The sequence below is a fragment of the Orbicella franksi genome, chromosome 15, assembly GCF_964199315.1.
Source record: "Orbicella franksi chromosome 15, jaOrbFran1.1, whole genome shotgun sequence".
Taxonomy (NCBI): Eukaryota; Metazoa; Cnidaria; class Anthozoa; order Scleractinia; family Merulinidae; genus Orbicella; species Orbicella franksi.
Genome location: NC_138159.1, coordinates 17,859,752 through 17,877,253, shown reverse-complemented (window position 1 = coordinate 17,877,253; position 17,502 = coordinate 17,859,752). Strand labels below are relative to the sequence as shown.

Genomic DNA, 17,502 nt, shown 5'->3' with positions numbered 1-17,502 from the left:
ACTAACTGTTGTGGTACTCACCTCCCCTACGCCCTATCTGACATCAATATTTATTTTTGTATAGACATGGATCATTATCGCAGTTATGTAAACAACTTCAGGGAGCTATATCACAGTTTATGCATCTTAAAAAGTTTAGCCTAAATTTATCAAGTTCCTTGTTTGTAATCCTTGTCAATCTTCTCCATCCTCACCCATCCTTGTTCCTTAATGGTTTATTATTACCTCTTTTGTGTTTGTTTGTCTTAGTAAACTACTATTTTCAGCTTTCCTTCAGTTTAAAGGTAACTTTGCGCATGGTCAAAATAACTTTGAATACTGTGACTGAGCTCTTTTAAGCAACTGTGATCATTCATCTTTACATCTTTCTCCACAGTTCAAATATATGGTCTACAAGTATTCACTTGCAATATTTGCTTTCAATTTATAGATTATTATTGTTGCACGGTTCCTGTGGTTACTTACAGTTTCAACAGCTGTGTCAAGATGCTGGCATTGTAAATCTTGAGGTTGTGTAACAATGGACTGAGTCCTTTAATCCACTCCTGTTGGTAGCAACAATGTTCTTTTATACACAGTCATCATTATTCGGTTAGCCCCGGCAACATAACAGATGAGTTTGGTCAAGCCATAGTTTGTAGTTTGGCCAGACACCTGGGGGTGGGGTGGGGGGTACTCCCATAAATTTCAGATAGGTGTGTGCCACAAAGGGTCTTAAACCCTGACCCTATGACACCCTGTTCAAGGGAAAAACAAAAACTAAGAATCGTGTGAATGGGTCAGCTTAATTTTGTTTCTGTAACATTGAAAGTTAAGCATCAAGCAAGCAATTTGTTTTTGGTATGCATGTGACATCATCATTTTCTAAAATCCAAAACTAAAGAGCCACCAAAGTTTTAACCTTCATCAGGCATAAGAGGGGAAAAATTTATATCTGTTATCAACTTTTCAGCTCAATAGCTTGCTTCGTCTGAAAACAAGCAAATTTTCAGAGTTATGGGGGTGAGTGACATAAAGTTATGAACGCATTTGTCAAAACATATATACTTATCTCATGATTTTCAGCCCTTTTAGAAGTATTAGGAAAAGTGCTTATTTAAATGGTAGCTTGATTGGTTCAGGTAATCAGTCACCTAAATAGCCAAAGTAAGTTTCAGACGTTTACACTATTTTCTGGCCACCATGATAGTGTACCATGGAGGTACATCAAAATGGCGGCTCCATACTGGGCTCTGTAAATTTGGGCAAAATATTTCAACAAATACTTCAAGTTTGGGAAGACGTACAGATCTTAAAAACTTGGAGAATTGTCTCCTTTATTTGTCTCCTATAACATCACAATTTCTTGACTCTATCCACTGAATGGTTTCGAATTATTTTTTTATTGCATGACAGTGCAACCCAAGAATTTAAGGATCCAGAACCTCAAAAGCCATACCCAATCCCATGGCACATACCAGAGCCAATATATATATCTTATTAGATGTTTTGGTGTGTAGTATCGCTGCATATTTTCAAGAGTTTTGCGGTATTTTGACAAGCCCATGGGGCGAGTCAAAATACAAACAACAAGTAAAAATGTACAGGGATACTACACACCAAAACATCTAATAAGAGATTTATTATCCCATTGCTGTAGTCAATAAATTTAACAATGAAAGAGGGAGAGTGTGACAGTTTTACATGTGTGCGCCAACCTTAACGGCAAACAGGTTTTCTACTGTACAAATACGGCAAACAGGTTTTGTACTGTACGATATTGCTGTATATTTGTACTGTTATTTGGACAGTATTTGCTGAAGTTGGATAATAAATGGGAGTACCCAGCCACCCTTCCTCCCCAGGCCAGAGACATTCAAATTAAAATATCAAAGGTGACACAAAACAAGCTTGATGTCCCCCAAACTATACTAAAAATTATTTACCAAACCCAAATTCAGCCAAAAACAGATGGATATCACAACAAAGACTTGTGATATTGTCAAAAATCAGGACGGTAGACAAGGTTCCTCATTGGCTTATCACAAATTTGGGTACAAAAATAGTCAAAACAATATTGCTTAGTGAAGCAAGTACAGCTGGTTAACATAAACTTGTAAAATGAAAGTTAGTAAACTGCTTAGTTGACTGTGGTTTCAGAGCTGGGCAAACATGTCATATTGAACACACAAACAAATAACCTCACTGATACCAAAATCAACTATTTTGACCCACCTCCCACCCCCCCCCCCCCACACTATTGCACTATTGCACTATTGCACTTGAACTGGAAAAAAAATCAGTTGGAAAGAGATATTATCACAAGACACAGCGGCACAAAGGGTTCAGATAATCAAGAGAAAAGTTATGCTCACCTCAGCAATTTTATTACTTTCCGCACACAAATGCATATGTGAAACGTCCACGAGATTTGGACCATAAACAATGGTGAAGGATCTTCCTTCCAAAGATCCCTCCCCTTCATTTTGAAGTGACTCTCGTAATTTGACATCCTAAAATGAAGAAAACACAAGTTTTAGACATAAAGATTTAATCACAGTCTCTAAATGGTCACGGGGAATTCTTTTTTAATTTTCTGAAGGTGGATGAAAGGTGGGGGAGAATAAAAGGGGGAAAGAGAGGAAAAACAATGGAAACAAACTATCCTTAGCCAGAGATACAAATGTACCATCAAGCTGGATGTCGTAAAGGTTAAGTCATCATGCAAGCCAAGTGGCCCATCGGGGCAGGAGCTTATCCAAGCTTCTGTAGCATGAAACAACTCAGAATATATCTACTCCCCCCTGGATATAATGCTAGTCCATCACAGGGTTATCCCCAGCATTACATTTACCGGCATCCATTTGTACACCTGGCTGGAGAGAGGCACTGTGAGAGTAAAGTGTCTTGCACAAGAACACAACACAATGTCCAAGGCTTGAACCTGGACCACTCAATCCGGAGTAAAGCACACTAACCATGAGACCATCGTACCTCCACAGGTTGGAGGTATACTACACTGCAGTTTGGTGGCCATCTATCAATTACTTTTTTTATCACTTACTTAAAACTAAAAGAACTAATTCTAAATCTACATCAAATCCTTATTCTCCCTCATTATCAAAATTAAAATATTTTAATCTCCCTTTCTTCTCTTTCATACAATTCTTACAAAATCATCAAAAAAATCTCAGAATACTGCAAAATCTTTCCCCTCTTAACATATTGACTGAAGGATTTTAATTTATACAATGTGGAACCTCCATTAATGAGAAAATAGTACCATAATGAGAAAAATGTGGCATTCAACTGTATTCCTTCCAGAAAGAAAAATTAGGTTTAAATGCATAAATGTCAACATGTGGAATGCATAAAAAAAGTTGAAATGTAACACCAAAATCTAGAATTTAGTTTCTTTGTACCAGAAAATACTAATTGCTATAATTTTTTTTGCAGCTTAAATTAGCATATTTTGCTTAAACGTGCTAGTATAATAATATCAGGTCGCAGGTCAGATTAATACGTCTCCATAACAACATGTTTCAGTCACTAAAATCTAATAACCATTGATATCATATAAATTAAAGTATCAGATTAACATGTCTCCATAACAACACATTTCAGTCTCTAAAATCTTTGAATAAAATAACCATATGATATAAATTTAAGTTTCAGGTTAATAACATTCCATAACAACAGACTCCAATAACAGCATTCTACATATAAAATAAGCCAGGATGAAAATTCAAAAACAGAACTGCTGTTGTTGTGGAAATTCCATTCATCGCAATACATTTAATGCATTTTACTACTTCAGATGCAATGTACATTGAGCATAGCAGCATTAACTCTGATGAAAAGGACCTGCAGCCATCATATATTGCTTCCAGACTTAATTTGACACCCAAATTTTCACATTCAGTAGAAGATACAGACACACTTGTAAGTGCATTTTGTACATCTTACATGTATTTGTAGATGCATGGATTAACAAGAACAGCTACAATCAGACTTCTTAGCTTTTATCATTCCATGATCTTTCAAAAATAATGTAATAGAAAAAATATCCAATTTAAAGTTCTAAACAACTGTTGAAAGGAAGTGCGGCAATTATACAACATACAGGACACTTCCTCATTACATTCTCCAGAAAATTGTTCTTTGATCTTTCTACAGTGATGCACATAAACATGATTCAATTTAAAGAAACAACGCTTAAGAGTAGAAGCAATGATCTGAACTTATTTAACAAGTTCATACTGAGGGTGAAAACAGCTTTAATGGAAAAGCACCCTTAACACTCCTAAAACCCTTGACATCACATTCAGATCTTATATTAACGTATAAGGTTACCCTGGGCTATAATAATTTAAACCTCCTGGGGTACTTGGATTGTTTGGAAGGTGGATTATGCTATCCACCAGATAAATCACTATCCAACAGATAGCCTGGTGTATTTTCCTAACACTTATCCACTGGATAGCAATTTATCTGGTGAACCTAACCTTATGCAGCCTTCAAATAGATGGGACCAGGTCTGAAACAGACCTTAACTATGGAGGACTCTTTTTGCTGGAGATCTGTTGACACCAGTGTCAAATGGTTGAAATGTCCTCCAAAAAACCATATTTCTCACAACGTTTAAAATTGCTGCTTTCCTTTGCTTTCCTTGGTTTGCTCTCTTCAAAGACGACACATAACCATGATGTACTTGCGTTAGTCACATAACTTAGTATGACGCATTAGTCTAAAAGTCATTCTCGCTAGCCCCCAAAAATTTCACCTCTTACATCACATCTGTGATTTAAAGGTCCTCCAAAAATGTTCCAAGAAACTGGGCTATCAGTTATGACTTTCTTTGTGCTACCTGCCTTGGCTGACATGCTAGTCAATGACAGGTAATAACTTTAAACAATGCCACTATCAATGAGAGGAAACCGCTCCCTCACGCTTACTTGCCATTGATTTAAAAATCAATAAAATGACAGCAAGGGCAGGATTGTAGGGCAAGCAATAATGAACTTTTGCAACTCTGATGAAGGTGCACAGAGGCCACCGAAAATTCAGTAAAGAAAAATCATATATCGGATTACAAAGAAGTTATTATAAGAAAACAGGTAATACATTTAGCACTTTGTCAGACTACCCCTGCCTTACATGTCACTCACTTAAATACCTGGCCTTTGGAGAGAAGCGTTGTGAGAGTAATGGGTCTTACTTAATCCAGAATCCCACCAAACAAGAAACCACTCCACTTCTCCCATGGTACTTATGTAAGCCATTGACAATGAGGTTTTCAGAGGTTTAGGTTAAAACTCAAATGGCAAAATCTGCTAAAAACAGCAAGATTGATCAAATGGGCTCCAGATAACAAACTAGGTGAGTACACTTTCTTCATTTTATTGAAAGTAGGACAAATCTATCCTTTATATGCATTTGAATTTATCGTTATTTCGAACTCCATACAATGTCTTATAGAGCACTCAAATTCACATCAGTCAGCATTGTAACACAACATCGCTTACTTCAAAGAGCCACACCCTACTCGCAACGTTCAAATAAATTATTAATTACTTCAATTTGTATTGTGCATTTGGGCTGCCCGTAGTTAAACAAGTTTCATGGTCACAATCAATTTTATATTATCTAATGTGTGGTTAATACCATATACAAGATAAAAGATAATTTTAATTCAGTACTATTTGCATACAAATTTAATTTTTTTTTTTTCTTTTTCCTTATGTTTGATTTTCGAAAATATGGTTATAACATACGAACAAATCTAAAGCCAATATAACAATTTGTACAGTCAAGTAAAAGGCTGGTTACATCTTGCATAAACATTTGTTTTTAAGATGACTATCCAAGAATGATCTTTTGATCATCCAAAGAGGCATAAACAGCAGTTTAGGGGGTAAACGATAAAAAGGAAAATAAATTATTTTTTTTAATTCATTGCCTAATCTACCAGTTCAAAGTCTAGTAAAACTTTGCTTAAAAACCTTTCTCAACATATGTGTTGCTTAATTTGCTATTCAGTAAACAAGGTAGCTTCCTGGGAAAGTTATACCAAAGCAACAATTTGCAAATTAGTGGGAATACTTGAAATTCATGTGAAAAGTCAAGAGTTTCTAAATGCACTCACCTGTCAATTACAATTGATTTTCCTTATCATATTTCTTGGTATAACTAGCTCAATGTTCACGTAATGAATTTACTCAGATGGTAAACAGCACAGCAATTGGAAAGCGAGTTAAGTAAAATTTTACATTTTTATCGCCGATCGTTAATTTTATGAACGAAAATAAAGCCCTTGAAAATTAATTATCCATCGAAAATGGGCGACCTAGATGGCCCTCAATCAATTCATGATTTTTTTTTTCGTGAAAACCTTCCTGAGTTGATATTAAAATTCTCTTTTGTTTATATTTAAAGCTTTCGGAAAGTGGCTCAAAATGTTCAGTTCAAACACAAATCGCATACAAAACTTGACAGGTATTCACGAAAACATCAAAATCTTGATATTTAAATGCCGCATGTGACAATCGACGGCGAATAAGAAGGTATTTTTTATTATTTGATATGTACCTACGCGAGAGAGATTTCGCCACATGTACAACCTTCAGTTACTCAGCAATTTAAATCATTAATTTCTGGCTTACGACAAACAGAATCATAAACACAACATGAAAAACCGGGCATATCACCTTTTGCATTATTTTTCGAGATTCATTTTCTAATTTTGTTTTTTCAATCCAGTACTTAAAGTTAATCCAGGCGAAATATAAATCGTTTGGTTACAGAAGCCATATTAGTAACAGGATTCAGGACAGCCTTTCGAAGTATTTTACTTTCTGGCAATAGAATATACACTTGATATTGCGAACGTGAAAAATCAAAACTTCACTTGTTCGCAGCCATAAATGTTTTGTAAACAACACAGAATATTCCCCTCTTGCATTTTCCGCAGGTTCGAGTAAAACGTAGCACAAAAACAGCTTAAACCTGTACGAATGCACAGTAATTATTCGAGGGTTTCCGAATTCTGAAATGTAAACAAAGGTGTCGCGAGCTCTGTTGCTCTTCACGTTGAATTCCTACGATACCAAACACGAAAGTTTTCATTTAACACGGGACTATCTCTGTCAAAAAGCTACAATCGCGGTTAGAGAAATTTTCAATAACAAAAGAATAAAATGAATTCATTTCCAGAACGAGATTTATCCGAGAGAACTAAAGTCGTTGACTGGTGTGAGTTCAATCTCAAAACTTCTGTTCCACACGCCATCATAAGAAAGTAACCCATACTATCGGTACCTAACCGCTCTGACAGCTCGATATTAAAGCAAGAAAACCACAAACTGACTAAACGATAAAGACGATGCAAACATGCAAACATACAAACACATCTACCGTGCATGATAGGTAAACGAACCCGGACGCTTCACAAAATGAAAATTATGTACACATGTTTTGCTATATATCTCTTTCTCACTTTCTCTCTCACAACCACAACTACAGGTAAGACTGAAGCGGTGTGCATTACAATAATTTCTCAACGGCTTTGAAGGAAAAAAATAAAACAATTATCTTAATTGCACTAAACTTTCCACTCCGCCACGACCCACGATCTATTCCAATTTGCCGACAAAGCAATATTTGAACGAAGTTAGATAAAAATACCTACCTTCGGAACACCTCCTGGCCTAACTTCGCTAACATAGCATAGATCCAGACAATTCGCTTCCTATTGTGTTAAGAAAAGAAGGTGAGGTAACCAGAGTATCGGGCAAGAATCTTAAATATTTCATTGACACAAGTAAGGATTTCCCAAAACATTATGTCGCGCGCCAAAGGCCATCATTCCTCGGCACAGCCGGCTCGCGGAATTTTTCAAAACGGCTGTAGCAAGTGAACAAACAATTATTTGACCAACCTTGTCGTCTTCTCTCCAGGCCAAAAAGAATCCATATTTGTCGACACTGAAAAACAGTCCTTGACTCGCGTTGGACTCCTGGGAAACGAAAGAGCTCAAACTTCAGAACTTTAATAAACACCATTGCTAGTGAAAGGTACGAGATCCCTAGTGTGAAATGCACTTGTGAAGCTTCACCACATAAACTGATTCTTTGACTTTTTTCACCACACAGAATCGTGTACGAGTTAAACACGCTGAGCGATCTATTTACCTCTTCCCATCTTGTTAATAGCGTCCCACTTTGAAGCAAACTAGGGACGAACACGTCCCAGGAGATCCGAGGAGTCGCCATACCACTTACGCGAAAACCCGCATTTGAGAGATCGCTGAGACGACATAACACATAGCCCAAAGATGCTTTAAAGTGCTCTTTTTCGACGTAAAATCATACTCTCTTGTCTCTTTTACGCTGACCTCTGATAAGCCTGTTATTGTATCGTCATGTCAAGAACTGAGTTACGAAAGAACCACAGCTAACCGAACTAAACACGAACCAAGACCACTCTTGTTTTCTTGCGTTACAGAAGAATCTGCGCCTTCCGTCTCAACGACCAATCACAAGAGTGGTAAGCCTGTCAATCAATTCACAGCCTTTCGCCGCCTATGAAGACAGCTGCCCTTTTCGTTACGCGAGGAATGTCTTTGATCAAGCCAAACAGTCAGTTGTTTTACAAAAGAACTCTGGTTGTTAATAAAGAAAAAAATAAAAGAATTGTCATAACTCACAAGACAATTCCTGGGAGTACATTTAAGAGCATAGTTTTAGAATACTCGAAAGAATATTCGCAAAACACAGCAGCGGTTCACAACGGAAACTTGAGGAAACCCAGGAACGGAAACCAACTATGATTTTTTTTCGGAACAAAAAACAATTTCTCACCTTCTTTTTAAGGTATATGAATTTACAGAACCTATAATCTAAAGCGGAAATCAATTGCATCTAAGCAAAAAGCAGAAAATTATAAACACCAGAGAAGGAATGTCATAACATCTTGTTCAAGTTTCCCCAATTTTGTGTCTTTTTAATTCGAGGGAGCAAGGTGTTTTCTTTGGAAATAATTTACTTGCCCAAAAACTTAAAATGTGTGTACCAAGAAGAAAATTCGGAGATTCAATTTTTTGTAATATCGTAGTGGTATTTTACTTCAAGTAACAAATTTGAATATTTTTAAAGGAAGCTAATTCTCTTGACTGTATGGCACAGGATTTAATAGGATTTCAAACACTGATAAATACAAATGACTACGCCGATATTGTAAATGATGAGAAAAGAAAAAGATCAGTCAGACGGAATCGGTGATCAATTTGGTACACAAAAACCTACATCGAGGATGGAAAGATTTTCGATGTAGGTGATCTGTAACTCGAATAGGACTCTAATAAAATGTAATATAACTGTAATTTGCATTTCCAGCAACTCCTTGTCATAAAATATAAACAAGCTTAGACAAACGGCCAAGACGGAAAACTGAGCGATAGAAATTCCAGCTGTAGTCTCATCATTGGAAAGTAACTATATATATCACTCCAATAAAAAAACTCAATATTCTTTAAGTGTAATTTACATTTCCAGCGACCCTTTCTTATTAATATGAACAAGCTTACAGACAAACCCAGTCTGAAAATAAAGCTATAGAAATTCCAGCTGTGTTCACATGGTTGGAAACTAAAAGTGTATACATTGAGTCTTTTGTGAACTCACAGTTGAACTGGGCTTCGATCAAGGAGGACTGGAAGTGCCCATTTGAAAAATTAAGATTTGAAAAGATTTCATAGTCCAGCATTGCAATAATTCCGGATTAGGAGCGATCCGAGTTTGATCGTTAGTTGCGGGTTATTGTGATCTGTCATCGAGATAAACCACTTGGCTCTCACAGTGCATACCCTCAGAACTCCCCCCCCCCCCGGAACATATAAATGATCACTGGCGAAATGTTAAGTCAATGCTTCAAAATGCTGGGGGAAAGTTAGGCGCTAGCCTCTAATGGGAAAACCCCTTTATCAGCGCACAAACCGGATAAACCTCGGGTAGGGGTAGCACGAGGCGATTTCTGACTTTCGCACCGGACGGAACAGAAACTGCCAAGATAACAACAGTTTTTACTTTAGTAACAGATGGCTCTGAAACAATTCTGACTTTCAAAAGCCCGAAACACAGGCAATATAACTGAATAATGTATGCCGTGTTAAAATCTTTATCAGCAAATCTATATGAATTGATATCACTCAATTTATGCGATATTTTTCTTTTCCTAACATGCACTCTGCGAAACCAAAGTTTTAGGGCAAATTTCGAGATCAACAACAGAAGCATTTATATTCCGGCATAACAAAAGGGTCTGCCCTCAAAATTTAACACTACGTGCTGTTTGGACAAAATTTTGGAGTAGTCTTTGGGCTGGAAGATAAACAAAATGGCGTGCAATGACGAAGTTGGCATACAATTATATAATTATTTGCAAAAGTTGACTGCGACATAATTGAGAAAATAATTGCAAATGCAAATACAAGCAGCGGTTTTTTTGTTTTCGGTGCTGTGTACGCTTCGAGAACAGGTCGAATAACATAAGTATAATATCAGTATCGTCTCGGCCGGGAAATGGCGATTCCCAGGGTAAGTAAAGGAGGAAATTAAAGGAAGGAACTCTTTGCACGAGAAGTTTCCCATCTCTATTTTCTGCCGGACAGACGTCCAGGTGTTGACACCTGACTGGCAGACACTGAGCAGGTTGTTCGCTGAAAACGTTTCAAAGCGCCAAGGATAGCGAAAGCTAAAGGTTTAGCTGTTAAGGCTACGTGACTTGGTTTTTGATTGGCTAAGCACGAGAAGATAACAAACATGACGACTAAGACTGAAATAACAAGGAAAGCCATAAGGTGATTAGATTACTGATGGAGAGGGGACTGTATGAATTAAAGCTGCTCGATATTTTTCCCCTTTACAGGCCTCCAGATCTTTTTTTGGATCCCGGCAAGAGTCTATTTTCTTCGCAACCGCTAAGTTTGATATCATTTTCTAATCTGAAGCACCGGCTCGATATTTTAAGGGGCATTTCGACCCTAATTCCACCCCCTCCCCCCCACCTCCCGCCAATCATTAGTCCAGTGGTCTAGCCCTTATATATTAGCTTTCTTATCGTCTTGTTCCCATGGTGATAGTCCGTGATTGATACTTGATAAGGCGTTTTAAAATTCGTGATGTTGCGATTAAAATATCGGTAAACGAGTATTTTGTGGGAAAAACACAATATTTAAGGCTGTGACTAGCCAACTAGTTAATAGTAAGACTGTTGAATTGTCATCTGCTACGGACAGTGATTGGCCAAGCACGGGCGAAAATGATGTTGAATTTGAAAACAAGAAACATGTTGACTGCAGTGAATAAACGGAAAAAAAATATTTTAATGATTCCAGTCATCAACAATTTTTTAGATGTTCAAAATTGTCAATTTGTAAAATTTAATTTCAGTTTAAGATTTTAGCTCTCAAAGTTTTCAACAGTTTCAGAAGGGTTTATACAAACTGAATAATCAGAAACAATTGTAAACAGTATTTTACCGTTATTTTTCAAGTTTTGTTTTTAACTTGTCTCCGTTTTGTTTATCTCCTCACCAAAACATATACACCATCTTAATTGGAGTTTAAAACTTATTATCTCAGGCCTCGTCCACAGTACACCCAGGGAATTTGAAAACGAAAGTTTCACTATGAAAACCTACAAATGTTTTCCGTCCACATTACGCCGGAGGAAATTAAAAACACAACAATCACAGGTCATTTTGGATTTGTGTTTGCCGAAAAAGCGGTTAGGGAAATTACCTGAATATCGCCATCGCTTTCGAAAAGCTCCGTTTTCGTGACCGATTAGTACGGACGGTAGGCCTAACCGTAGAAATAAAACTGCGTTTTCAAATTTCGCCGGCGTAATGTGCACGGACTCTCAAGTATTCTACTGATATAGGTTTACAAATTAAAATATGCGGTGCTCCTCATCGGTTAGTGACTGTGGATTTACTCTAGAGTTCTTGATTACAAATTTCTGGACACCTGTTTGCTCTTTTCCTAGTTTTCAACTGTTGATCCACGAATGTTTTATTGCTGCATACGTTATACAACTGCAGGAACGGATGAAAAGAAAAACCTTTTCTTTTGAAAGGAAGTTATTTCGCTCAGACATTTATGAACAGGAAAAATATGTGCTGCTTTACATAGATTTTCGGAGTTTTCCTACACCACATTTAACTTTCATTGCTGTATGACAATTTCGAGGAGATGCGCTATTCCTGCCGACACAGAAAGAAACTTAACCAATCCCCAAAATCTTAATTTTATGTTTGGAAACTTAGCTATGATCAAAGAAGAATACCGTCCTCTCTTCCCACCCCCCCCCCCCCTCCCACGACGGGTCTGAATGAGAAAGAAGTCTTTCCCCATCCCCCACCCCGGTGGAACAATAAAGCTCTTGCGAATTTATTATCCTTTTAACATTTTTTGCATCGGCCCCATAAGCTATATAAGCTTTAAAACCCACCGCGTATAAATAAAGGATGTTGTTTTTGTTGTTCTTGTTGTTGAATACGAAGCACGAAAGAGCAAGAAAGGGGAGTAAAGTTAAGCGGCTTATTATGCAAGATGTATAAATATAGTTTTCTTCGAAAGCACTTTAGCCAAAATTAAACATCAAATTCCTATATATTAAAAACGGAAAACCACATTAGTAGTAGCTGGATGTTATAGATTCATGCGAACAATCTACTTAAGAAGGAAAAAAACCGTCTCACATCGAAAAAATTGCCCTGTAAGCAAGGTGAGACCCAGCAGGCAATGAGCCCAAATAACGGGTTGCGCCAAGAGACTATGATCTACTTGGTTGCTCGCATATTCGGTGACGTAATAAAATTTCGCGTCAAATGGAAAGAACTTTCATTATTGCAGACGCTACCTACCTACCCGTTCAACTACTAGGCAAACACGCAACGTGATTCGCTACGCAAGGGCCTTATAAATGTAAATATATAGATGGCACTGGGAGCTGCTCAATCTTTTAAAATGGCTTCAGCTTCGCGTCTTTATGTAGTTTCTGCAATAAAAGTTATTTTTTTTGTGTGCGTGATAGATCAGGCAGTAGGCAGGGGCTTTTTGTTGGATGATTCAGATACGCAAATTTCGGGAGTCTTCTGCTCCGGCCCTCCCTGGGTCAGTAAGTTATGCTTTTACAATTAAACAGCTCACTCTCGGTTTCTATTGACTTTGATACTGAGTTGTCAGTCGATACAAACCACAAACTCAAAGTAAAGTAACCCTAATTTTTACACAAATTAATTAGTTTTATTTCCTATTGAAGATAACATGTTTTCATGCTTAAAATACACCATATCACAATACAATCCTATGTCACACCAGTCTTAGCTGAAACTTCAGCAATATATAAACAGACCTGTAGTATCGATATTACTATGTATACCACCTTACGTTTACATCAACTCCCAATCTGTGCTTTTCAGTCAAACAATCTAACTACAATATTATATAAAAATAAGCCAATAAAAATTACACCAGAGCTACAATACGTTAGAGCTAACATACACTAGAGATACATTTGTATATAAAAATTAAAATCAAAAATTTTTCTCATGCATAGTTTTTGCCACTTTCTTAATACAAGCATACTGAGAATACTGACTAAGAATAATACTGAGCATACTGCAAGCATACTGAGAATACTGACTTATCAAACGCAATCCTTATCAAAGATTGATTGTCATAATAATTATCACCTAGTGAAAACTGCAACAAAATTTAATATTATCCTTGAAAGAGAAAATAAAGTTCTTGTGTCTGAAGGAAACACTTTGGAATAATGAACACTTGTCACAAATTCAATTTGAATTTGCTGCAAATATTTTCATTCATCTTCGCAACTTACAAATAAAGCGCAAATGTCATTTTTGCTTCAAGCTAAGTGTAAAATTTTCCTCCTAACTTTCAATGTAAATTTAACAACAGTAATATTTTGCGTTCTTAAACCTAATGCTCCAACAGAACAAATAATGACACTTATTTCATAAGAGAGAGGGCAACGTCTCACTGAAACACCTGTATACGATGGTTATTGCATTCACACACAACAATTCGGCCATTACTTAGAACTGCTACAGACATTGGATATTCGAACTCTCCTAAATTACGGCCCTCTGTTCCAAACTTGCCAACAAACTTTCCATTTAGTTCAAAAACTTGTATTCTATCATTAACTGAATCACAGATCATCAGGTGTCCTGACTTGTTCACTGACAAACAACTTGGGTTATTAAACTCCCCGTCCCCTCCACCCCGCTTTCCAAACTTGTACTGAAAGTTTCCATTCCTGTCGTAAACTTTCATACAATGTTCACTGGAGTCTAACGCTATGAGATATCTATCACACTGAACGCAATGGATAGGATAAGTAAAAGAGCCCTGCTCACCTATCTTCATTAGAAACTTGCCTTGAGAAGAAAAGATCTTAATAAGTTTGTTACCTGCATCAGCAACAATAACATTTCCATCACTGTCTACAGATAAACCACAAGGCCTAGAGAGCTGTCTATCAAGGCTTCCTTCCCCGCCAAACGAACTTACGTACTTACCCTCCCCACTGAAAATTTGGATCCTAGAATTACGACTGTCAACCACGAAAATATTTCCAGTTTTATGAAATGCTATTCCCCTTGGATATGCAAATTCCCCGTTTTTGCTTCCTAGCCGACCAAAGGATCTTAAGTAATTTCCATCACTGCTGAAGATTTGAACTCTGTGGTTAAAACGATCAGCTACAGCTATCTCGTCCCTGGCATTCACTGCCACTCCCCAGGGACAGTCAAACATTCCGACGGAGGAGCCTTTTTTCCCGAAAGATAAAACAGGTCTTACCTGAAATAGCTGTCCTTTAATAGTAAAAGGACTTCCGAGAACATGTCCTCCGTTTACTTTTACAGTCACTTTGTATCTGCCTTGTTCTTTTGGAGAATACCTAACCTTGTAGCTTCCATCCTTATTGTCATTTATTCGTACTTCCGTCGCGCATTCTCGTCCTTGTTCATTCCTGATCTCTACCGTTACACGGTCATGTTTGTTGTAACACTGTCTTGCTTGAGCGTTTCTTGTCGTCAGGACAAATTGTGCTTCACTTCCAAGAGTTCCTTCTTCGAGTCCTTTGCCTTCAGCGATGCACTGACTAGCTTTTGTTTGGTGCAGAATTTCCAAAGAAACAATTTCTTCGGTGTTGACAATGTTTAACAGCTTTTGATTTTCCACGAAAGTCAAACGTACTAGAACGTCTTCAGGGTCACCATCAGTTGGCTCGACTTGATCAACTCCTTCGAAGATTATCTCCAATGATTTCTTGACTTGTACAACTTCAGCGTTACTCGCCGTTAAAAGTTTTTCAGCCTTTTCTAGCGATGATTCTATGACTACTATTTGTTCCTCGATCTTGTTCTTACGCTTTGTCAGCCTTTCAAGCGATTTGCTTGTTTGGTTTTCCACGGCTGAAAAAATATTTTGTGTCTTCGCTTCAATGACGGCAATCAAATTGTCAACAGTGTTTTGAACATCTCTCTTCACGTCTTCGCCTCGTTGTATGAGCTTAGCGTAGTCTTCATCAAGCTGACGAATGATGTTCTTCTTTGCTTTTAAATTGTTCCTCTGTGTTTCAATTATGGATTTCATGTGAATCTTCTGTCTTTCTGCTTCTTCTTGGATTAAGTTCAGAGTATGACCTCCGTGTTCCAAGAGGACACAAGTTTGGCAAACTGCCGTTTCACAGTTCTTGCAAAAGAATTTCAGTTCTTCTTTCGTATGCCCTTGCTTATGGCAAAAAGCTGGTCGCTTTAACACATCCTCATAGTCCTTGTCTTGAAAGTCTTTAAGCGCCAGAACACGGTGATCTTTATTGCTTCGCATGATGTTGTGTCCAGTTACGCACTCTTGACAATAGAATATGCAACATTGGAAACAGTAACAAGTCTCGGGGCTTTTTTTGTCACAATTTCCACATCTAACTGGGCTCTTTTTGCATTCCTTGATTGCCAACACATCAATCAAGCCATTGAGATAAAAACTGGTTGGAAGATCTTTCAGATCGCCACTTTCAGGTATTCTGCTAACGGCTTGACATTTCGGGCATCTGATGGTGTCGCAGCCATGGCTCGTCCTATGCCATTGTTTCAAGCAGTGTAGACAGTAACTGTGTAAGCATGGCAGATGTTTTGGATCGGTAAATATGTCGGAACACACCGAGCAAGACACTTCTTCACGGAGATTATGGAGCAAAGTTTTGATATCCATGTGGTCTGAAACAAACGAGTAAAGCAAGGTCTTCGTGGTGGAATACAACTCCCAACAATGAAGTCTTGTGACTTTCTTATTTTAGCTTTTCTAAGAATCCTAACTGTTTATTCTGATAATCTTTTTCATTGTACAAACCAATCAGGAACTTTGTTTTTGATAGATGTTCTTCGGTTTCTGATTCCATGGAATGCAACCAAGCTACACCCAGTTTCGCTCACAGACTAGTCTACAAAAGCCATGCACTGAAAGCTATTTTAGGAAGATCTCGTCAAAGTGTCCATGCAGAACATAGATTCACAAACATAATGAATTTACTAATTCTAATTTAAGTTGGATGGCATAATTTACATTGTGACTAAGATGGGACTTTAATTGGCCATAGTCACATTTCGTTTTGCAGAGGAGGACAGAGGCACATAGCCAGCAAAAGGGAACCTACGTACCACCCCCCAGGTCGAGCTTCAACATACAATGAAAGGAGACCCCCTCGGGGTATATTAGGAGGCATCTTACTGACGGAAAAGACAAATAGGAAGGAAGCAAAAACTTTTATTTCACCCCAGAGTGAGAAACAATTTATCACTATACTATAGATTATTAAAAATACAAAACAAAAATGTTACGGGTGCTGGCTACCCGAAATGACCTGAGAGTTAAAAATGCCAGGCAGGCAGAGAACACACACAGACAGAAACCTACAGTTAGCCTGAATAGCAGACGTTTTCTTTCCATTTTCCACGAGCAAACGAGCTTGCCTGGGGTGAGCTATAAATAGGGAGATGTGGGGAGGGGTGAGAAAAAAAAATGGGGGAAAAAGAAGAGGGGATGGAGAAGAAAGGAATCGTTTTCCATTTTCTGCCCCATCCCCTTCCTCTTATTGTTTCGCATTCGCTCGCAGTTTCGTTTACTTTGCGTGCTTTTGGAAATGATCGCCTGCAGCACAGGCTACCAACAGTTAAAATCAAAGTTATGCCCGATGGAGGGCGGAGGTACCATATGTGAAACGTTGAACTCGCAAATTAGTTAAATCAGATGCAGTGAAATCCAACCATTTTTGTTGTGCTATTAGGCCCATCTTGAATTTTGGTGAATACTTTGTTGTAACCAACCCAGACGCCGAGTTTTTATTAAACAGACTGGACAGAGCTGTAGAATTGTTTTTCCTCCGCATTAATTGTAACTTATTCGTACACATCATTAATACACTATGAAAG

General features: G+C 37.7%; 2 protein-coding genes across 2 annotated transcripts in view; both read right to left on the bottom strand.

The window, feature by feature from the left end:
• Window positions 1-8,485, bottom strand: part of LOC145470376 (1-phosphatidylinositol 4,5-bisphosphate phosphodiesterase beta-4-like) — a 36,756-nt gene extending 28,271 nt beyond the window's left edge. Inside the window, exons 1-5 of the mRNA XM_081454204.1 lie at window positions 8,169-8,485; window positions 7,916-7,993; window positions 7,667-7,726; window positions 2,355-2,492; window positions 466-545 (exon numbers count right to left, since the gene is read on the bottom strand). Of these exons, the coding sequence (XP_081310330.1) occupies window positions 466-545; window positions 2,355-2,492; window positions 7,667-7,726; window positions 7,916-7,993; window positions 8,169-8,249 (437 nt within the window). The 5' untranslated portion in view covers window positions 8,250-8,485. The remainder of the gene's footprint in view (window positions 1-465; window positions 546-2,354; window positions 2,493-7,666; window positions 7,727-7,915; window positions 7,994-8,168) is intronic.
• A 1,876-nt stretch (window positions 8,486-10,361) lies between these two features.
• Window positions 10,362-16,468, bottom strand: LOC145470177 (E3 ubiquitin-protein ligase TRIM45-like). Its single transcript, XM_081454010.1, has one exon. It carries the CDS (start codon window positions 16,283-16,285, stop codon window positions 14,042-14,044), a length of 2,244 nt encoding a protein of 747 aa, XP_081310136.1. The 5' UTR covers window positions 16,286-16,468; the 3' UTR covers window positions 10,362-14,041.
• Window positions 16,469-17,502: the final 1,034 nt, after the last annotated feature.

Excerpts from the sequence above, each read along its gene's own strand:
- LOC145470177 (XM_081454010.1), bottom strand. The coding sequence starts at position 16,285 with ATGGATATCAAAACTTTGCTCCATAATCTCCGTGAAGAAGTGTCTTGC.